This window comes from Microcebus murinus, chromosome 15, assembly GCF_040939455.1.
Source record: "Microcebus murinus isolate Inina chromosome 15, M.murinus_Inina_mat1.0, whole genome shotgun sequence".
Lineage (NCBI taxonomy): Eukaryota > Metazoa > Chordata > Mammalia > Primates > Cheirogaleidae > Microcebus > Microcebus murinus.
In genome coordinates this window covers 75,993,553-76,017,588 of record NC_134118.1, presented here as the reverse complement: position 1 = coordinate 76,017,588, position 24,036 = coordinate 75,993,553, and the positions used below count along the sequence as shown (strand labels likewise).

At 39.1% G+C, this 24,036-nt stretch overlaps 1 protein-coding gene across 2 annotated transcripts in view; it reads right to left on the bottom strand.

The window, feature by feature from the left end:
- The window catches only part of SPOCK3 (SPARC (osteonectin), cwcv and kazal like domains proteoglycan 3), a 324,864-nt gene extending 311,710 nt beyond the window's left edge, over window positions 1-13,154 (bottom strand). Inside the window, exons 1-2 of one of the 2 annotated variants that reach the window (XM_076010748.1) lie at window positions 13,095-13,154; window positions 12,642-12,821 (exon numbers count right to left, since the gene is read on the bottom strand). In XM_076010748.1, the coding sequence (XP_075866863.1) occupies window positions 12,642-12,821 (180 nt within the window). In that variant the 5' untranslated portion in view covers window positions 13,095-13,154. Of the gene's footprint in view, window positions 1-12,641; window positions 12,822-13,094 lie in introns of those variants that run through there. The other variant, XM_076010749.1, reaches the window with a different exon arrangement.
- Between the last annotated feature and the right edge of the window lie 10,882 nt (window positions 13,155-24,036).

Here is a 24,036-nt window from a genome sequence, read left to right as displayed (position 1 = left end):
CATATTTAATATCTTAAATGAAATTGTAGATGGAGAAGTCTTCAAAATATATGTAGACAACAAAATTATTTTAAAACCTAGATATAGTCCAGCCTATCTTATATATACGTTTTTTAAATAAAAGTCAATAGCATTGCATCACTCTTTGATGTTCAACATGGGAAACATATAAAACTAAGTGATCTACTATGAACAGATTGGTAGAGTTTTTCAGAACCCATTCAACACTGATTACACTTACATTACATATTATATGTTGATGATATATGATAATAATTTGTGAATTCCCAGCATTTAATTGAAACAAATAATTCCCTTTTGTTTTCCACCTTTACTTAATTTAAAAATGTGATGAAGAAGTAAAAATCTCATCATCAATAAAAAATCACAACCATAGTATTTGGAAGTTAGGCACAGTGATACCTAATAGTTTTCAAAGATGTTATACTTATAAGCCAACAGCAGCTATTATAAGAATATATTAGTATTTCTCTTAACAGCTATTCTTGCTCACCTAAGATATTCAGAACTACATTGTGATATAAATAAAACACACTAATAAAAATGTCAGTAATATGCTGTTGCCTAATGTAGTATCTCTATAGGGAAAGACATTATTCTTTGAATAATATGTAATATGCAACTATTGGCATTTGTAAGACTTTTGAAGGACATGGAACTAGAAGTTTTCTATTGCAGCTTTGAGACACACTGATTATAGCAAGAATCATTGTGACTCTGTATAAAAGACAATAAATTCTAACAAAAATTCAAAATCTTTATCAATTTCTTGGTCCGGTAGATAAGAAAATGAAGATAATCAATGTGACTATTTAAAAGGACCAAACATAACATTTCAGAAGATCAAGAACCAATTTGAGCTGTCTATAATGACTCATTCAAAGCGGTCAACTGTTAATAAATAAGAAAAACAAATAAATAAAAGTGATCTTTGGAGTTAAAGAGTAGGGTCAAACCTCACTAATCATGAGCAAGCTGACCAAGCTTGTTAAAATTCAGGTTCTTCTTTCGTGAAAGGGAATGAAAAATCTCTTCTTTTTAGGTTGTTAAAAATATTTTACTAAAAAGGAAAAGAAAAATTTAAAAATAAGCAAAGAACTTGAGTAGACATTTCCTCAGAGAAGATACACAAATGGCCAAAACAGGCATGTGAAAAGATGCTCAACATAACTAATAATTAGCAAAAGGCAAATCAAAACCACAATGAGATATCACCTCTCGCCCATTAGGGAGGAGATATCACAATGAGATATCACTTTCTCGCCCATTAAAAGAAAATAATAAGTGTTGGCAAGGTTGTGGAGCAATTGGAACCCTTGTACACTGACAGTGGGGGTGAAACAGAGCAGCCACTAGGGAAAACACTGCGACAGTTCCTAAAAAGTACTGGAAATAGAACTACCATGCGATCCGGCGATTCTCTCCTGGGTATGTATCTGAAAGAACTGAAAGCGTGATCTTGCAGAGATGTCTGCTCACCCGTGCTCACAGCAGCACTGGTCACAAGAGCCGAGAGGCAGACGTAACCCAGTGTCCACTGCAAGTAAGTGGACAAACAAAATGTAGAATATACACACAATGGAATATTATTCAGTCTCTAAAAGAAGGAAATCCTGTCACGTGCCACAACACAGATGAAACTTGAGAACATTATGCTAAGTGAATTAAGCCAGTCACAGAAAGACAAATACCATCTGATTCCGCTTATGTATCAAAAGTAGTCAGATTTGTATACACAGAAGGTAGAACAGCGGTTGCCAGGGGGCCAGGGGCTGGGGGGAAGGGTGAAATGGGGAGGTGTTTAATGGGACTGAAGTTTCAGTTTTGCTATGGAGAAGTTCTGGAGATTGGTTGCGTAACAATGTGAATATACTTAGTACTGAACTGTACACTACAAAATGGCTAATACAGTAAATTTTATATGTTTTTACCACAATGTAAAATTATATATTAATATATATAATATTATAATAAATAGAATGATATACTTAAAGTGCCTAGCATATAACAGATACCCAAGATAGTATTTAAAGACCAGTAAGTATTTTCCTTCTTATGCTCCAGGCAAGGGCTCTGGACACAAAACACCAGTACTGGAGAGAGCTCCGATCCACACTTACTAGCTGTGTGGCCTCTGACCGCGGTTTACTCATCCACACAGTGAGTTAATAACTGTACATCATTGCAGGGATGCTACTAAATAATACACAAAAATTAATTTGCATATAATACTCATGGCATGTAATACGCTCTATAAAAATGTTTGTTATTATGTTATTTTCAATTTCTGGACAGGAGTCTATTACTACTTCCTATTTATTACTATTTTTTAGTACTCACCTCACTTGACATTTTGAAAGAATACATTTTTACCACCATCATCCTCTCTAGCCATGAGTCAAACAAGTACCCTATCCATAAAACATAGAAAATTCATGCATTTAACTTATTTTAAAATACATTTGCTTGGAGAAACAGATATTAATTAAATTAAAATCTTCTGATTTCTTCTAATTAAAGTGTCTAATAAAATTGTATTTACTTTTTAACTCTGAGTACACAGTTTCCCTACAATCTCTTTTCCATTTTTATTATTCTTGGCATCTTGCTTATTATACATATTTTTATTGCACAATTAAAGATATTTTATTTCAACATATTTTATTACCATAGTTGGTTGGAGTCTTCAGAGAATAAAATAAGACACATAGAAAATATCCATTATAAAAAATAGTATGGAAAAGTTATAATATAGTTTATTTTACCTGGCACATTCAGAAAACATAGATAAAGATGTAATATTATTTTATAGATTAAATGCTATAGCAACTATCTGAACATAAGAATATTAGCATGCAGTTGATTCCTAAATTCATAAAAAGATCTTAAAAGAATGCTATGGAAAAAGAAGCAATTCACATATTGGTGTTTTATTATGTGTAAAAAATATCAATATATACCAAATTTAAGCTCCTTTTCTAAATTATATTAATAGTAAACCAAACTACTAAATGTTCAAACCTAACAAAATACTATAACTACAGATTGCTGCAATAGTAAGGTACTTAAAACTTCCCTTTTAAAAATATATTTTTAAAAATTGAAAAACAAACAACAAAAAAAAAACTTCCCTTTTCATATTGAAATAATGTAATTAAAATAATCAAAAATGTTTTTTCTAATGAAACAGTTTTGAAAACAGAGTACTGAAATTACCCTATTTTATGATGATTGGTAATATGAGTTAAAAGTATTCAAATTACACAAGCTATGTATAGGAAGGAAGGAGCCTACCTCACACAAATTCTAGAAATTATTCTTATTTTTTTAATATGATACTTTTAAAAAAATTCGGAATATTAGGAAAGTACAAACATTTTGGTTACATGATCTGCTTCTGTGTATTTTGAGGCCAAGTTACGTATACTCGTCACCAAGACAGCGTGCGTTGAACACGCCAGGTGCCTATGGACCCGTTCACCATCCCTCGCTTGGTTTCCGTTCAGCTTTACGACCAGACGTGCACGTGGGTTTTGAGCAATTAGTTCCAATTTAATAGTGAGTACATGTGGTGTTTGTTTTTCCATTTTTGTGATACTTTGCTTGGAAAGATGGTCTCCAGTTCCATCCAGGTTGTTACAAAAGGTATTAGTTCACCACTTTTTTCATGGCTGAGTAGCCCTCCATGGTGTACATATACATATTTTTTTAATCCACTCATGAACTGATGGCCACTTGGGTTGATTCCACATCTCTGCAATTGTGAATTGTGCTGCAATAAATATTTTAGTGCAGATGTCTTTTTTGTAAAATGTCTTCTTTTCCTTTGGGTAAATACCCAGTAGTGGGATTGCTGGATCAAATGGTAGGTCTACTTGTAGTTCTTTTATAGACTAAGGGCCAATAAACACACGAAAAAATGCTCAACATCTCTAATCATCAGGGAAACGCACATCAAAACCACAATGAGATATCCCCTAACCCTAGTGAAAAGGGCTTTTATCAAAAAGACCCCAAACCACAGGTGCTGGCACGTGTGTGGAGAGAAGGCAACATTCATACACTGCTAGTGGGACTGCAAACTCGTGCACCCTCTGTGGAAAGCAATATGATACTCTTGAAACCATTAAATGAACTAGCGAAATATCATGGAGCTATTTCTAAGGAAGGAAATGAAAAAAAAAATTTTATGTCATTATCCTTAAATTCTAAGTAGCAAAAATCTACGAATCTACTATACGTGTTCAAAAGTGGGAGACAATGTTTCTGGGTGGGGCCATTATTTCCTCGATGAAGTAAACAGGCCAGATGACTTCCGGTAGGAGGATATTGGGGAAAATATCAACCCTTGGGAGAGACTACATGACTGTAAAAGCAAAATCATTTTATAAAGACTTTTTACCTACCTCTTTACCTTGTATTTCTGTGAACCGTATTATTATTGTTAATTTAACTATAAATATAAGAAAATATTAAGCAAACATTATAAAATAACTACTTGTAAAATAATCATGCCATGGATATATACAATAAATAAATACTAGAGTCTTCATCTGGCAAATGTGAATAAAGAAAAATTCAAGGGTCTCTCAAAAAAACCCACAAAACCTGACAGAGGAATAGAGCCACTCGCCAGCTCGGCTGATGCCTGAGGCCCAGCTCGCAAGCGCCCACTGCCCGCAATCTCTGCTACCGAGAAGCAGACCCGAGAGTGTACAGCCTGCAGGTCTAGCAAGTCAGACTTGCTGCACTTTCTATTTCCTAACTGTCCCACAGATACCAGTGCCAAGAAGGTTGTATTCTTTGACTCTGCGACTGGGAGCAGCATGAACCAGCAGTGGCATCGTCCTCTGTGTCACTCCAGCACCAGGTGCTTTCCTTCCTCCGCGTGGGAGGAGACGCAGTCCTGGCTCCAAGACAGCACCCTGGTCTTCAGCTGACGGGAGTGAGACGTAAATTCTAGTCCCTCCTACTGATCACACAAGAACGTTTCTGACCTGTGACCACACATCTAGAGCTAAGAAGGTTTCACAGGACATGCGGTAAAAGGATTTCCGTAAGGAGAACGGGACTGGCCGTCCGAGCCAGGCTCTCCCTCATGGGATAACTGGCTGGATGGTCTCCTTTGGTTCTGAATTTAAACATTTCCTCCTATAAATCAGAACCCTGCTCCCCGCTGCCCACCTCCTGCACTCAGAACTTCAGGCACCTGGCGCCCTAGTTCTGCCCTGGTTGGCAGACTCGGCCTGTCCCTCACGGCCAAGACACAGGAATGACATGGAATCAGGGGGGAGATGGATGTCAAGGCCCACAAGTCACACACAGACACCAACGCCTATCAGAAGGCCTTGGGTGGAGACTAGGCATATCTTCCAGGGAGATTCAGATGACGGAAGGGCACTGCTAGATACAGTGGTGACCAACAGTTCGCTCCCACCAGTTACTGCTTCTTTCTTCTCATGTTAATCCTTCCGTGAGAGATTACACTTCCCAGTTTCCCTGTAGTCAGCGGTGGCCAGAGAATCAAGTCCAGGCCTGTGGAATGCAAGTGGAAGTCATTGCTGACCTCTTTGGGGTCAATTCTAGGAGAAGCTGCTCATCCTGGACTTTCTCTTACACCTTTCCTGTTAGACAGGGAATGGCCATGGACAGAGAACTCTGCTGAACGGAGCAACCCTGGAAGCCCAGGCCTGGGCGGCCGCAGCTTGATGAGTACATGGTCAGGAGATAAAATTCCATATTATTAATCATCAAGCTATTTATTCCGATGCAGAGTTTCCTTCTTGCAAGAACTTAGCCCGTCTCTAACGGATCCACTGGCAATTAGAAGTGAGGCAGAAATGAAGGAAATAAACCAGACTATCTATGAAATCTCTGGATTTGGCTGTATAACCATTAATTGCAGTGCCATAGTTGAAGAAGAGAGGGAAGATACCCGATGTGTGACGGTACTTACTGCAAAGCAAAACATAAAGACTTCAGAGCAGCAAAACTATCTGGTCAAAAAGAAACTCATGGAGGTTTCTTCCATGGGAGAAAAAGAGAGAGATTCTAAGAAAAGCACTGGATGAACTGGCAGAGGCAGTGCAGGGTTACGTATTGTCCCCACCCACTGCTGACCATTCCAAAATCGAGCAGAGCAGTTGGGGCATAGTGTTTCCATTTTGGTATATTTTAGAACTTACAGGACTAAAGCAGTTTAGTACTTGAAACGTTGTACTTTATAAAAATTACATTTTAATTTAAATTACAAAACTGGGGCTGAAGTGTTCAGAAATGGAATGGTCAATGAAAGACAACAGGGCACTAAAAGTCTTTAGGTAAGAACTTTCCAGGAGGCAGTGCACTTTGAATGATCCTTCATTTGGTAAATATTTGCTGATGCCAGCTCTGAGCCAGTCACTGTGCTAGTGCTAGGTGAACTGTAGGATTCTGGGGGAGGGGAACTATAACCTACAGCCCTAAGAGAGTTCAAAGTCTGGTGGGGTATCCAAATCTGTAAACCAGGAAAAGTAGAAAAAGTATAAAAGATTTTCATAAGTGAGAAAAGACATAAAAATACTCCAAGAACTTACAGGAGTTGGAGAGTTTGTGTAGAAGTCAAAGATCAGTCTTTAAAAATAAGTACATAAAATAAAATTCTGACCCAGATCACGAAATCATGAAAACTGAAGTTGTGTAAGAGCATAAACTGTCACTCTGAGTCAGAATCATGAGATCTAAAAGCCTCCAACCCAGGAGCCTTTTCATAAGAGTAGGAAAGTGCAGGAAAAGAAATGCTTTATAGCAGTACACAATGTTCCTTTTGTACATCTAGCTAAAAAGTTTAAATATATAACCCCAAACAGGCTGACTTCCCATAAGAAGCATTAAAGCACACTGTGTCCACATACAAAACAGCAAATGAGATCATCTTCTCAAGTTATAAGATGCATAAAATCTAACCAGGGGGGAAAAAACTAACACGTCTTAACATTTTGGGGGTGGATGGATGCTGGCTTTCTACTTAGCATGTTATGTATAATGTGTATATAACTATATATATATAACTAATTATATATGTACCTACAGTACAATACATAATTGCCTTGATTTTCATATTTTAATCTGTTACATATTTTAAGACACACACATACACACATATAAAGTAAATATATAATACATATACATTTATGCATGGATCTACATATATATAAACATATATACAGAGAGAGAGAGTAATTTATCAGTTCCCTTAGTTGCACTTTATTAATAATTTAGTAGAAGTCAGGAAAGTGAGAGAGTTACAAGTATTGTTTGCTTCCCTATAACTTCGGTTAGGATGAGCCTCATGGAAGAGGGACCATGTTTTGTCATCAGTTCAGACCTCCTGCTGGAGTCTGATAATGTTTTCCCAGCTCTACTTAAGATTCTCTCTCTAGAAACTATAAGATCAGTAGACATTCTCTGATCTACATCCTTCATCATGCTATGTCTGACTGGATAAAACCAAAATCTTAAATCCCGACTGGTAGGCACGGTAGTGGTGGTGACAGTGGGCTCAAGACACAGGGATGTGGAGCCTATACCACAGTCATGGCTTGACTAGGACTCGATGACGAGGACAGCAGTCAGGATGCTCCAAGAGGCCAGCCCTTGCTGCTGGAGTTACTCATTGGCCCTGGAATTGCCAAAGACAGCCTACTGCTTCTCTTAAGAAGCCAACTGCTCCTCTCTTGATTAAATCTCCTCATGATTCAAACAATATGCATAACAGTCCGATTTAAATGCTACAGCATGCGATAGTCTTCACCAGCTCTGACCTGCAAATATGTACACTACATTCAGAAGCTTGTAAGAACTAAACACAGTGCCCAGAATCATCAAAAAAGCAAAAGAAAGAGAGAAAAACACTCATGACAATGCTCTGAATTAACTGTGAAGAATTCCCAAGAAAAGCCTAACTTCTCGACTCTGATAAAATACAGATAACGATTACCACAGTTACAAATATTGTTTCACGGTGAAAAACACTGAAAATGAATGTTTTCATAAGAATTGGATATCCATTATTGAGAAAATATTCCTGAACAGAAAAAAATAGTAGTTTACTTTGCTAAATGTATCCAAATTATTAAGAATCCATTAATTTAATTTAATTTTTATATATTGCTGAGAAGTAAAACAGTAAAACTCTGCTGTCAACTATTAAGGAACCACAAAGGAGGAATTCCTGGTGCTAAGGGCATGCCCACTACTCAAGAAATTCAACCAGGGTGCATCATAAATTTAAAAATACACGGAGAGCACATTTTTTTTTAAATATTCTCATCATTATAACTGTAATGCCTTATAAAGCCACAGAGCATTTGTATCTGGAGTAGGCATAGAAAACAACTGTTTTGCTTTCTAACGACAGTGAGCTGATAGACTCCTGGGACCTTCACCCTCTGTAGCCCAGTAAGTACCAGGAAATGTCCCTCACCATCAGCCACTGCCTCTTAATAATCTGCAGACTCAACCACCTCAGCTCAGATGAAAAAGGGAAATACAAAGAACAAAGGAATTAGGAAGATTTATTTATTATTCACTATCCCCAAATCAGGCATTTTTAAAAAATCACCTTATAACTTGAGTGCCTCTGGGACACTTCAACCTGCATTTTACATTTTGACAATATTCTACATGGCCTTTATCTTATATTAAAGTTGAATTTTAAAGTTAAATTGTAGGTATTTACTGTTGCTTTCAACATATCTAAAGTGAATTATCAATCACTTAAGGAATACATGTAAACTGAAATTGATTATGGTTTTTGCAACACTAATTCTTAAAACTAAGTTCAAAATGAGCCCCAGGTACTTTTACTGAAAAAGAAACCTAGTCTACAACTATTTAAATTTCAACTTAAGGATATAATCCTGATTTTATTATATGATTTACTGAAAATTAGCATGGCCATCATTCCTCCTTTTGCTAGATTTTTATTATATTGCTTCCAACATACAATATTTGAAGGTTTCTCATATTTTATCTTTCTGTCATTTCATTTTTTAATTACTACATGTACTTCAATGAAATCAATAATAGATAAAGTTGATAATGGTATTATATAGTGCATTACTGCTTAATTTATTGGCTTCCAAATTCCATAATCATTTATTGCATGATAGAGGGTATGGTTTAATTAAACTTATAAAATATAAATGTTTGAAATATGCAATATGTGAGACATTTGAGGTAATAATTCAGTTTCCTCATAATGATCCTGATTTTTCGAATCTCCTAATATATTAGTAAGAGTGAGGTCAGGGAATCCTTCATCACTGCTCCCAGAGAAGGCCCTAGCACCCCCACAATTCTCCCAGTGACGAATCTTTTGCACTTGATTTTATCACTAACCAACAGAGCTAAAAAAAAAAAAAAAAATAGAAAACAGCATGCAACCAGTATATCTACTAAACATATCCTATTGTTGAGAGAGTTTTTTGCTTGCTTTATTGTTAAAATAATGTGATTATAACCTGAATATAATCAGGAGATCAGTAGATAGGAACATGCTGGTCCTATCTACTGTAGTTATTTTTCAATATGTTGACTTATCTATATCTTTAGATTAAGTTAAACTTTTATTTTTTTCCTAAAAAATATGAATTAAAATTTCTACTAGAATTTTTATACTAATAACCAAATATATTAATAATTTTCAAAATGGTTAAAGCTCTTTATGTCTATAAAATTACATTGTATAAAACTGGAAGGACAACAAAAGTAACAAAACTTCATTCAACTTTATTTATTGCCAGTATGGATAGTCAAAATTATATGAAGTTTCTTCTATGTTAACACTTAATCATTGTAAGTTTTTCTTTGGTTTTATTCTTTCTCTGTGATTTATACTGAGAAAATTGAGAAAATGAGCGATATAAGTCAACACATTTAAAAATAAGTACGGTAGATACATTCATCTACTCTCACATAACTTCCTATCCATGCTCCTTGTTCCTAAAGCTTTATTACAAATAAAACATGTTTATATATTTATATTATGTATAAAATATATAAATGCTAGCATTCATTTAAAAATAATTCAATTACAATATAATATAGAAATTATTATTAAATATTATTCAAGGTAATTTCAAATATGATTCATAAGGAGGCACAGTTCAAACTTTCACTGAGGAGTTACCTGTAAATTAATGTTAATTATGTAAAACAGTCACTTCTAAGAAGGAAGGTAAGAATTACATTCAGCAATAATTATGATGTGGCTTCCTAAAGCTTTTTGAAGCTTTCTGAATTAAATGAAATTAATTACATTTTTATGGAAGAAAAACACTAAACAAAAGTACTTCAGTTAAACTGTTTCCTAAAGAAGAAGTTCAGATTTCTCTGTTTCTTTGCCTTTATATAAACTGAGCATATAAATCATTATTTAAAATATCCATGATCATGCAGACATTTAAAGGCAGACTGATACAGTGCAGCATTATCTAAAGCAATGCCTTATAACCCTGTGCTTCCAGCTGAAAATGAACCAAAAAATAAACAACATCCTGAAAGATGCAGAAAAACATTAAGCTAATGATTTCCCAAAAGAGAAAGAAAATGTTTAAATAGCAGTGGGTGGATGATCTAAGTAAAAATTCTATATTATGCATTCTGAGTTATTATTTGAGAAGCCACGATGTCAGCATACATTTTATCATTTAATAATGAGCAACAGGTGGTTGCAGGCAGAAAAATGATAGCAGTTATCTTCTCCATGCCCTCCAGAAGTCATCTTTTCAAAAATGTAATTGTCTTACTAAAATGGTAATGCTAAAACCTGATATAAGTTTTTCAAAAAAGGCATTATGATATTTGGATTGCATATACTTCAAAACAGGTATTTGCTTAAAATATCTCAGTAAAGCCTTTCTTTAAATTTACATACAATTTTGATGGACTTTTTCCTTGATATCACATAATAATACTTGAAAATAATATATCAATAAAATGCTTTGTCTCTATAGAAATTGCATTCTAAAATATACAGTTCCATAGTAGGTAACTCAGCCTGTCTCAATAGTTTAAATCAAACACGTTCACAAACTAGCTAAGTGTAGACTAGTCACTCTTAACAATTCAATAAAGTAAACTGAATACAGTTAGAGAATACCAAGATATTCAAAATTCAAAATGTATTTCAGAGAAGAAAGCTTTTGCCCCTGCTCTGAGGGAAGGTAGTAGTATTTTCACAATTCTTCCACTGAGAATCTTGTGGATGTTGTCACTGCCCAACACAGCTAAAAAATATAGAAAACAGCGTGCAACAATATACCTACATATCCCATTGTTCAGAGGGTTTTCAAAAATTAATTTTTAAAAGATTTTAAAGTAGCCATTACATAATGAAATATTGTAATGTGAATAAGCATTGTTCAAATACTGACAAAATGTTCAATATTTTTTCCAAATCAGGGCATGATAAACAAATCCTCCCCAGGTTTAGAAATATCTCATGCATTTGCTTGCCTTTTTGGTTGTATTCAATGTTTGTATAAACTTAAAGCAAATGTACAAGGGGTTTGCTTTTATCAGAGCATGCATTTGGCAATAAAGTGATGTTTAAGCTTTGTTCACAAAGCATGTGACCATTAAGTGCTATCATTTCATTTTTCACCCCAAGTACCCAGGCCAAGCACCAACTAGCTAAATCTAATTTTAAAGTAAAAATCAGTGTTTCTTCAGGAATCGCTGTGGCAGATCTGGCTTGTCAGTTACTTCGCGGAGGGGCGCAGGGAGAAGGGTGGAGGAGGCAGGATGGAACCCGGAGGAAGCCCCACGATCTCAGGGTCAGGACCAGGGGACCCGCTGCCGGGAGCCGCGCGCTCACCCCACGCGGCACTGCAGAGGGACTCCCGGGACAGTGTCGGGTGTCACCGAGAGGGCTGGCGGCGGGTCTGTGGCCGCCCTCCCGCCTCCCCGGCCTCCGCGGACACGGCGCGCGGGGGCGGCCCCTCCAGCCCCTCCAGGGCGGCCTCCTGCGGGACAGGCGGGCCCCACCGGGCTGCGGCGGGCCGGGAGGGGTGGCGGGCGCCGGCACGGCCCGCGGTGGCCCTCGGGAACCCGGAGTCTGCACTTTAACTCCTGCGTCGCTGTCGCGGCAGGACCCACGCCCATCCCGCAGATTTTAGGGCAGCGCGTGTAGGAGTACAAGGGGCTGGGGGCGCCGCAGGCACGCTCCGGATGAAAGTTAGCATCGAGGCACAGATGGCATCGACGATTTTACGTAACCAGCAGAGAGGGGCGTTCGCGAACCTCGCGTCTGCCTCCCCCCGCCCCAATTCCTTAATGGGCCATTAGGAACCGCATCGATCCCATTCGCTCCAGCGGTATTCACCGCGGAGGCGCATCGGGCTGACCAGCGCCAGAGCCGCGGCTCAAAAGTTGCGAGGGTAGAGCCCGCACTTCGCCGCCTTTGGGGGTACCTGGGGGTGGGCGGGGAGGAAGGGTGGGGACCCGGGAGCCCCGACCCCGCCCAGCAGCCCGGCGGGCCGGGACGCGAACCCCGGCCGCGTCCCCGACCTCCCGGGCCCCCGGCGCCCCCGGCCCGGCCTCCCCGGCGCGTGTGCCCGGCAGGGCGCGGCACTTACGTCTCGGAATTTGTTCCACTGCCCGACTTCCCGGTCGTACTGCGAGACGGTGGTCAGCCACTGCCGATCGTCCAGAAAATTGGCGCCGTCCGCCCGCCCCCCGGCCGCAGCCAGCGCGGCGGCAGCCTGAGCGCTCCACGCGGCCGCGCACACGCACAGCACGGCCGGCACCTGCAGCATCTGCGACAGGAGACAAACGGAGGGTCGGTCAGCGGCGCAGGGGCAGCCCGCGGGCCGGGGCGTCCCCCGCAGGCAGGCCGGGCCGGGCGCCGCGCGCAGACCGGCGGGGAGCAGGGAGGGACGGAGGCCCCGCGCCGGAGCGGCCCCGCGCATCACCTTGCCGGGAGCGGCCGAGCCCGCAGCGCCCGCCCGAGACGCAGCCGCGCTCCGCACGGCTCCCGCGCCGCCGCCCGCGCCGTCCACCCGCGCCCGCGCCGCGCGGCCCCCGCCCACCTTCCCGCGCCGGCCGGCGGCCCGCTCCCGCGACGCGCGGCTGCAGCGGACGGCCGAGTCCGCCCCGCCTCCCTCCGGGGGCGGCTCCGTGCGCCCGCGACAGGGCTCGTCCCCGCGCCCGAGCCGGCCGGCGCCAGCCCACCGCCTCCCGCGCCTCCGCGCCGCGCCGGGGGCGGGCAGACGTGGGGACGCGCGGAGCAAACTTCACGCACCGCCGAGTCGGAACCCGGGACCTCCGTCCCGCAGCCGGCCGGCTCCGCCCCGAGCTGGGCCCCGGGGGCTGCTTCCTCGCACAGGTTCGGAGTTCCCGGTGAACAAGTGGATTTTTGCCGAGCTCAAACTTTCATGTTAAAGGGTTGAAGTTTCTTGTTTCCTTTTTTGAAAAGAGAATCATTACCAAGTGGGCTGTTTGAAGACATCTATTTTCCCCACATACTACAGATGCATTTTCCCTTTATTAAAAAAAAGAAGAAGAAGAGAAAGAAAGAAACTCCAGGGCAACTGTATTTTAGAACCTAGAACCAGAATCAAAAACTTTAACACCTACTGTCTCCCTCCTGCAAATAAGGGGACTTTTGAAGTCCTAACACTAAGTTTGTTTCCCAGCCTTCATTTGTGACAACACGCTCGGTTCCCCATGCCTTTTCTACATGTTAAATAAACTGGAAAGAAAGAAGTGATCAGCCTCCTGTAAAGAGAATCTTGTAAGGAGAATCTCTCTCACATGTCTGGCGGATTTAAGTGAAGTGAATATTCTGCATAAATCAACAGATTTCTGGAAGCTAAAAGACCTCAGTAATGTTATGTGTCTCTATTTGAACTGTTAGATATTTCAGCCAAAACTACATCCCAAAGCTATGACCTTTGAAATTTCTTGTCGCTCCCAAAATTCCAGGAGCTATTTGAATACCAGCAGTACCTTCTACTCACACTTTCCATATCAATTTCTTATGACACTGTGCAATATTTTTCAAACTCAATTAAAATAAAAATCAAACATAATGATTAATATTAATTTCTAATTTTTAAATGTAAGATTTAAAAAAATATATATGTATATGTATAAGAAACATATACATGTATGTAACATGTTTATAGGAAAGAAACTGCTATGTTTAACCCAGAAAAGATATCTTCCTCAATTTCCCCCATTTCTACTCTGATGAATGACAGTAAGGAGAGGAAGACACACAGAAGCTACAAATGCAATTCATGGAAGCCCTGATTTATATATATATATATATATATATATATATATATATATATATATATATATAATGTCAGATAGCTTTAAGAACACGGATGTGTACGAATTCTTCAAAAATATGTGTATGACAAAGATAGTCACAGGGGCATGTTATATATTTCAGCACATTTGAATTCATTCCTGCTCAGACATGAAGACGGTGGTAGGAGGTCCATCCTCCACCATCACCTCCTCCTGGTCCCTGGCCCTTCAGGCCTCTACACCCTCATTTTCACCTTTCCACCTCAAAATTTGAAGAAGTACATTCTTCTCAACTTAATAAGAATATATATCATTATGTTTTAAAACCTCATTATTTTAAAATTTCAATCTAATGGAGAAAGCACAGAAACTGTGCCTTAGGTGAAACTGTGATGCATGGAGAAGCCAGTCATTTATAAATTAAAAATAATCTTCTGACCTTTGTCACCTGCCTTTAGAAAGGATTGATGCTGTTTGCTACAAAATGTTTGATGAGGAATGATGGTGCTCTAGTGCTCCCTCCACACTCTTCAGCATCCATTATACAGTTTAGCATAGTGATTGCTACCCAAGGCTAAAGTGGTTGCCGCTAGCCTTACGGAAGCACATATACTTATTTTTATAGTCCCACCCCCCTCCCACCGGAAATCCATCTGTTTGTGGCTGGCCTTACCACGTTCACAGAATGTTTTCACATCTAGCTTTCACTGGCAGCTCCACATGGACCGCTCCAGGTTGCAAATTTTTTTGAAGAACAGGCACTGGCAGTTGTATGCATAGTGTGAGAAAAGCCTTTGATAGTGTCTTAAACCCCAGATCTGACAGTACGGTACAATTTACCAGCAAATTACAAGTATGAAATCCTGAAGTAAGAAGAAGCAGAGTGAGCCAGTCTGCAGCGGTCTGTGCCGCTCTGGTGTGGTCCACTCACCCCCACTGCTAACAGAGTTCCTTCAGCACCTCCTTCCAAAGCCATTGCTACTGACTCGGCTAAGTGACTGGGCACGTTTGTAGTTAAAGACTCCTAAGTGTAACGTTGTGATGTTATTAATCCCAGGGAAGGCTTCTCTGTCAGTTTCTCTGTATGACTGAACATTTGGGTCTTCAAAGAGCCTGCTTTCAAAGTTTAAATAATGCTAGAAGCAGTCACACTTCAGCTAACACGCTGGTTATCAGTTAGCACCTCAGTGGGGATTAATTGAAAGCTTGCTGAGAGCAAAACACAGCCTGGAGGAAGAGGGGAAGACAATTAGGTGGGAGGTAAGTCACAGGAAGGGGAGTTAGGAACCTTGCAAGTCAAAGTGAGTGGGTACAGAGGGAGGTACTCCCCTGACTGCTTCCCAGTTTTACTGAGAGCCAGTCTAGGAAGCTGGATAGGCAGAAAAAGCAGAAAGTGGGGTGGGTAGAGGAAGACACTGGTGCCAGCACACCAAGTAGCAGAGCCGGGACTTGACTTTGTGTTTCTGGTCATGGGAACAAAATGGGAATTCACAGCAAGACACAGATCTGCACATTTCCAGCCCCCTTGAGGTCACTTCTGTCACCTCATGCAAAATCATAGTTTATGTACATTATGGGGTCAATATTGGGGCCGATATTGGGGTTGCTGCCAGCTTGAAATTTACCTCCATATTTGTGTCTTTGGTTTTTTAACTCTTCCACTACTGAACATTTAGTTAATAAAGCCACAAATATCTATTATCAAATTTATGCAAGATATTTTTGGTAGATTTTTTTAATATTAAATCCATTTTTCCTATAGCCACACCTGTAGAAAATCAATGCTAAGCATGTAGTGACTAGGGTCCATTTCTAACCATCTTTGAGGTTGAATCCGTGAGGACATGAATAGAACTCCATTTCTTTAAATGCACATGCACACAAGCATCCACACAGAGCTGCCTTTCATAAGTTACTTTCTTTTCCAACTGTTATACAAGCATGCTACTCTGTTATCCCTAACCATCGTAGCGATATAGAGGAAAGGTCCAAGTTATTGCACATCCAACTTATTGCACAAGTTACTGCCGGGGACAGAGCCAGGCACTTCAGGGGCATGATGTCTTGTAGTCTTCACCACCTGCCCAAGAAACCATGGGCCCACTGCTAGTAAACACAAAGGCAGCAGTTTGAGGTTCTATAAAGTTCTCAAAGTTTGAGGTTCTATAAAGTTCATGCCACACTGTTTCTACATTTTCCTTTCTCTATGGAAATGTCTCTATTAGAATCATCTTCTGTTTATGTTCTTCAATTCTGCTGTCCCGTATCTTTCCTTCCTCCCCTGTTGTGTACTTATTTACCTCTACTTCAGTAAGAGCTAGGACTCATCTACGATCAGAGTCAGGAAATGAGAAAATGGTTAAATGGGTTAAATCGGGAAGCTTGGTAGGTTAAGGCAAAAGCTGCTTCATTTCTATGCCGAGCACCTCAGTGCCTGTCTCAAATGATCCCTGTCTGTCCACTGGGACCCTCAGCCTCAGCAGCATCAAACCAAGAGCCCGGCAGGCAACTGGGCTGCTCTGCTGAGAAGGAAACTGACCAAGCCTGCCCCTCTCTCTGAATGCAAAAACGTTTGCAATGGAACACATGCTATTCGTCTTCCCTTTACAGCCAGCTGGTGGAAGGTAAGGAGAGATGGGCATTAAGGGGCTTCCAAGTGTCTGACTTCACCAAAAGCCATGGTGTAATGATAGACCAGTAATCCTAATAACAAAATTTGGCCGTTTCTAAGACATTTCTTTATAAGGCCAGGAAACAATACCTGATCTATAATAGACAGCCATCTAGAGTGGTGCCTCATGCCAAATCCATCCATGAGTTTCAATTAAGCATATAAAAGAGGAAAAAATAAATAAAGCAAACCCCTGGGCATTAAAAATTCAGGAGTAAATTAAGGACCTGCTGACACCATCACAAAAATACGTCAGGAAGGAGCATTCTATGTCCTCATTTTGGAATTGTATTTACTGAAGCCATATGTCTTATAGATCATTTGTTCTTAATTTAGTAGAAAGTAGCAGCAGTTACTAAGATTTGCATTGGGGGAATGAAAAATAAACAAACAAAAACCCAGAATGTAATTGCTAGCTTAGGATGTTAACAGGCTTTTGTTGTTATTTGTTTGTTTGTTTTTAGAGATGACCTCACTTAAGCAAACTGGCATGATCTTAGACAGCTAATTTGATAAACAGGCCCTCTTGTGATTTAACTGGATCTCCAACATGCAGTAGATAAGCAGATTTTTAAAGCTATAATAGATACAAGAAGCACATCAATCATTTCAATTACTGTAATTCTCAAAAAGGCATTTTTTGACATTTAAACCAGAAAATTAATCTGATTAAATTAATCTATCACTAAGTAGCTGACACTGGGAAGTGGCCAATAAAGCAATTAAAATTTGTTTTCTCTTTAAATTCAGATATATTCCTTGACTTCTTTTTAGAAAAACTGTTAACAATTTTAATGATCACTAATTATAAAATACAAACTTTCTTGAAGGGTAGAAGGTACTGAAATAAAAAGGATAAAAGAAAATGTTTAAGAATATTCAAAAAATAATTTCTATGTACATGCACAGAAATATATACATTCTTATATTAAGATTATTAAACTTAAATATCTACATTTGAAAAACATTTTTAAAATACTTCTGTCCTTGAGATTTATATGGATGTTTTTAAAAAAATTTTTTAGACCTACATGTAAATTTAGTAATCTTAATATAAGAATGTATGTGCAATGAATTTATTCTTTGACTCAAAATGTTACTTAGTCTGGTAGGATATTATGTTTTAAAATGACTTTAGAGTTTCTAAATCAAGATCTATGAAGAACCTTTTATGTCTATCTTTGTGAATTTTGTTTTTTGCTTATTTTTAGCTGAATAGTGCAAATCAAGCTTCATGTATCAGTCTCTATTAAATAATTATTGGTTAACTATTTTCAGAAAATTAAAAAAAAAATCCCCTATCCTAACTGCTATTGTAAATCCTTTCCACTTAATTCTGTCCTCCTGAAAAAATGAAGCATTTCTCTATGCGAGGCAGTAGTACTAAGAAAGAAAGAGGATTATGATTATTGTCCATCATACTATGTCGAGCATCCTGTTCCCTACAGGATAACTGAAAGCAGGGAAAGTATTTAACTAAAAAGTAAACAAAAACGTGAAACAATTCACAAATAATGTAAGCTTGTCCTCTCTTACAGTAAAAAGCCATTCTCTTGCTATTTATTTATTTTTTTGAGACAGAGTCTCACTTTGTTGCCCAGGCTAGAGTGAGTGCCATGGCGTCAGCCTAGCTCACAGCAACCTCAAACTCCTGGGCTCAAGTGATCCTCCTGCCTCAGCCTCCCAAGTACCTGGGACTACAGGCATGTGCCACCATGCCCAGCTAATTTTTTTGTATGTATATTTTTAATTGGCCAATTCATTTCTTTCTAGTTTTAGTAGAGAGGGGGTCTTGCTCAGGCTGGTTTTGAACTCCTGACCTCAAGCAATCCGCCCTCCTTGGCCACTCAGAGTGCTAGGATTACAGGCGTGAGCCTATTTATTTTAAATGTATTTATTGATTACTCTCTAAATTTTATGCAGTAAGCTTGGAACAGGGGATGAAAATATGCATAAGCTGCCACATGATCCCATTCCACAAAAGGTTCCCACTCTTGGGGAGACAAACACATAAACTGACCATCTAATGAGACTATGGTGAGTGAAGATAGGAATTATGTGGAGCAGGTTTCTTCCTGAATTAACGTGAAGACACTGAAATGTGAACTAACTGCCCTATGTAAGTGAAAAGTTTGAGGTAGGCTTGCTCGCAGACAGACAGCTCAAACAAAGCTAGTGGGTTTCTCCACCATAAACCAGCAGAATCAGTGGCCTTCCAACATGAAACTCCGCCCCAGCAAACTCGGGTGCCTCACAGCTCTCAACAATGGCCATGGCACTTACAACGCTCACCTCCCCAAAAGCAAGAGATTCTTTTCCTATAACTCACCCACAAGAAAACAGGAGTTCCTCCACCCGGGAAGCTTCAGCAGTTCTCTCTTTGAATCACGTTGGTTCTGATTTGGTTGCATAGGCAAAACTGGACAAATCCCTTGTAGCAAACGGGAAACGCAGAGGATGCTAACCAAACACTCAAGCAGTGGTAGAAAAGAGTTCCTACCAAATCTTTGATCTGTGAGTGGGTGAGGGACTAGCTTCCCAAAGGACAGCAGGTCAGAGCACAGTTTTATCAACGGCAGGATCAAGGGTGGCAAATGTGACATATTTCCTCCACCAGAGACCTGCAGAAGGTCTTGGGAAAGTAGGAAAACAGGTCTTTTAAGACATAAGACTCCTGAACCTTAAAGAACCAGGGTTCTTAGCCAGGGAAGTATGGCAGGAATAACCCGTCTATGGAACGAGCAACATGGGTAAAATCAGACAGCTGTGAAATAACACAGTATTCACATTTTATATCTTTTTGTTCTTATCTAGAACATCATTAATACATAGCCACAAGTGGAAAAGACAATGATATCCAGGGGAAAAGTCAAAGCAAAAAAATTATCTCTTAAAACACATTTTTTTCAATTTAATACGCTTCGCTGCATAGAATGCTTTCCAGCACTCACCAATACTGTGAGATTTCCCATGTGAATCATGCAAACACCTCTCATTGTTAGAACATATAGACACATGGAATGACACAAGTCAATAATGCAAACATCCTCCTTTTTGTTGTAGGGAAAATATTTTTGCTGTCTTTTTATTTTTTTTTTAAACAGGCAATGCTAATTTAAAAGATTTACTGTACTAATCAAGCTCTGGGGTGCAATAAACAACGCACAGCTCAATGCAGCTCAGGCTGTTCTCTGAATTGAGATATTTTTCTTGACTTTTTTTCTAGGAGCTTTTTTTTTTTTTTTAAACTCCTGAGCTTAAGCAATCCTTCTGCCTCAGCCTCCGGAGTAGCTGGGACTATAGGCATGCGCCACCATGCTCGGCTAATTTTTTCTATATATTTTTAGTTGGTCAATTAATTTCTTTCTGTTTTTTGGCAGAGACGGGGATCTCACTCTTGCTCAGGCTGTTTTTGAACTCCTGACTTTGAGTGATCCACCTGCCTCGGCCTTCCAGAGTGCTAGGATGACAGGCGTGAGCCACTGCACCTGGCCTCCAGGAGCTTTTTAATAACAGATTTAATTTCTTTACTTGGTATAGAACTATTCAGGTTATATATGTGATCTTGGCTGAGTTTTGGTAGCTAGAAGTTTTTAAGGAATTGATTCATTTCTCCTAAGTTTTTAGATTTATGAGTGTAAAGTTATTTGTAAAATTCCCTCGTTATCTTTTTAGTGGCTTTAGGATCCATAGTAGTTGCCCCTGTTTTATTACTGATATGAGTGATCTGTTTTTTTTTCCCATGTCTGTCTTGCTAAAATTTTATCATTTTTATTAATTTTTTTGATAAACCAGCTTTTTACATTGATTTTCCATATTATTTTATTTTTCAATTTTATTGAGTTTTTCTATTATATTTATTATTTTCTTCCTTCTTTTCTGGAGTTATTTTGCTTATCTTTTCCAATTTCTTAAGGTAGGAGATGAGATTATTAATTTGAGAACTTTCTTCTTCCTAATTATAAGCATGTTTTGCTATAAATTTCCCTCTCTGCACCACATTAGCTGCATCCCACATACTTTGATATGTTCTGTGTTCATTTTTATTCAGTTCAATGCATTTTTTAATTTTATTTCAAACTTCTTCCTTGACTCATAGATTATTTAGAAATGTGTTATTTAATTTCCAGATGTTTGGAGATTTTTGTATTGTTTTTCCATTATTAATTTCTAGTTTTATTCCATAGGGTCAGAGAATATACTCTGGATGATTCCAATTCTTTTACATTTGTTGAGATTTATTTTATGACAAAAGATATGGTCTAGCTTGGTTGCTTTAGATACTAAAACATATTAATACATACTTATAACAGGCTACTAACATTGAGGTTTTACCTCTTTGAACAAGTACAGAAACCTTACCTCCATTTAGGTTTATTTTTTAAACATAATTGTTTTGAATATTTCCTCTCTATATAGGTAACACCACATTAGATGTTGTTATAATTTTTGTTTCAACCATCCAATATGAGTTAAGAAACTCATGAGAATAGTCTGTTTTATTTACCCTTTTTACCCATTCCAATGTTCTTATTTCCTTTGTGAAGTTCCAAGACTTATTTTGTTATCATTTTCTTTCTCATTAAAAAAAGCCTTTAGCAATAGAATAGCCAGAGCTCCACCAACCACTCTGTAATCTCCACAGTGCAAATCTGTTGTTGAGGAAGGCAGACCAGTGAGATAGGAGCATGAGTCCCCCACAATACTGGCTAAACAGCTCAGTTAGAAGGAAATAAACTCAAAAAAAACTGTGGCAGTTTTAAAATGTGTCTACAGATGTTTTGGATTCAGTGACTTACGTCTTACAAACAGAATATGCCAGGAAAATGCCATGTGACTTCTGAGGCTAGGTGATGAAAAGAGTATTTCCACCTGGCTCTCTGAGCCTGTGCCACTCTTCCGCACCCTCAGATGTCTTGCTCTGGGGAAAGCTAGCCATGGTGCTGTCAGAACACTCAAGAGACATACTTGGGAAAAAACGGAGGCTCCTCTCGAATAGCCTGTACCAGGAGGCAAGCAGGTGAGAGAGCCTTCTGGGTAGCAGATGCCCCAGGCCCCGTGCAGCTTTTGAGCGGCTGTAGTGCTGGCCATGATTTTGAGGGTTTCTGGCAGCCTTATGGGGGTCTCTGGGCCTGAACTGACTGATCAACTGCTCCTGAATTCCTGACCCACAGAAACTGTAAACAGTAATATACATTTATCTCTGGGCCCGCAGGAAGCTTCAAGCATGTTAATAAAAGGATAAACGTGTTATAAATGATATGGACAAAAAGAACAAGAAAAGGTGACAGAAAACTACAGGGGCCTATAATATTTATAAATCAATTAAATAGTAATGCTGGATTATCACCCCAGGGCCTTTTGATTTCACAGTCCATGGACCCTCCATTACCTTAAACAAGATGTTTTACTGTAAAAACCCTGGTATAAGAGGAGGTTTTGTTCTAAGCTGTGTCCACTTATGTGTGAAAGTCAATACCTACTTGGGGCTCTTTCCCTCTGTGTGATTAGAAAATTAGACTAGCAATGTATTTTCAAATAAGAAGTACATGAGCACACTTTACATTCAAGCACAGTAACACAGAGCACACAAACCCATACCCACCCAGACACTGTTCACCTTTACTGCATCAATACCAGTATTCCTATTACCTTGATATTTTATATACTTTTATTTCCAGTTGTACTTCATTTTGTTAAAGCAGAGTGACTAATAAATTTTATAACCCACTGATGAACCTGACATACAATTTAAAAAACACTTAAGTTGGCTTTTTGTTTTCCTAATCAAACTGGTGCAAGCTCTAGATTAAAAAGATAAATCATTATATATACATAGAAAACTGTCCCTTTTCTCCCTCTCTCCATTCTATTTTTTATTTGTATCTATTTCATCTTTTTTTTTGAATTTTACTTTTCACTTCCATGTCTCTACATTATATGTTTGTGAGCACTTTCTGTTTTTCCCAGGTTAGGTGTTCCATACTGGTCTCCCTGCTTCTTGCTCTTCTCTATACCCTACTCCCACCTGCACACATGTGTTCTCTTACCCACCCCCATCCCAGAGCACATGGACTGTAATTTTGATTGTACAAATTCATAGCTTCTGTATTCATTTTGGATGAAGTAAACACTTCTCAGAGCTGAACCATGTAATGAATTGCAATTACTTTTTCTTTCTTATAAAATTTCTTTTCTTGGAGTAAATAATTTTCATTTATAGTCTTTTAGATATTTAACACCTTTAAACTTATCACCTACTTTCTAAATCCTCTCTGAGAATGTCCAGAGGAAACAGTTTCGCAGGCCTTATCTTTCTGAAAAGATTGAACTCACAGCCATTGGGCGGCTCATCTGGACAGCCTCTCTTCCTGTCCCCATCCCTCTTTCCTGTCACAGACCCCGATTTCCACGCCCTGCACCTGCCTCTTCCTTGGTGGAATTCACCATCCAGTAGATTCCCCAGTGAGTGTGCAAGGGAAGCACACGGTCTTCACTAAAAACTGTATTTCATCATGGATTTTTCTCTCCACTTTCCTGGTTCTCCTTTTCTAGAATGCTTTGAATTTGTTTTCAACTTCTTGAACTTTTTTTAAAATTCTTTGGCCCATTTTTATTAGTCTCTTTGCATTTTCTCTACTCATAGAAAAAACAATTCCTCTTTTCCTTACCTTTCTTTGAGAAGGTAATTCTGGAATATTATGTTAAGATTTTCCTTTCTGCTACATATACGTGTATGTATATATTTTTTCCCAAGAAGTCTTTGTTTCCTCTAACAATTGTCATTTGATTGTACTCTTTTTGATTGATGGTAGCAATATTTCTTCCAATCTTTCCAAGGATGCTAATTATAGGTTTTGAATTATTTCTTAAATCTACACAGACTTTGTTCCCTCCATGTTACTGTCTTCTGTTTGTTTATCTTACTTTCCACCTGTTGTATCAGATCTTTCCTCATGTCAGACAACCCTTTCATTTTGCCAGTAAGCCGACTGAATATCCTGAGCATATGTGCCCCGAGCATCCCACCAGGGCGGGCTGGG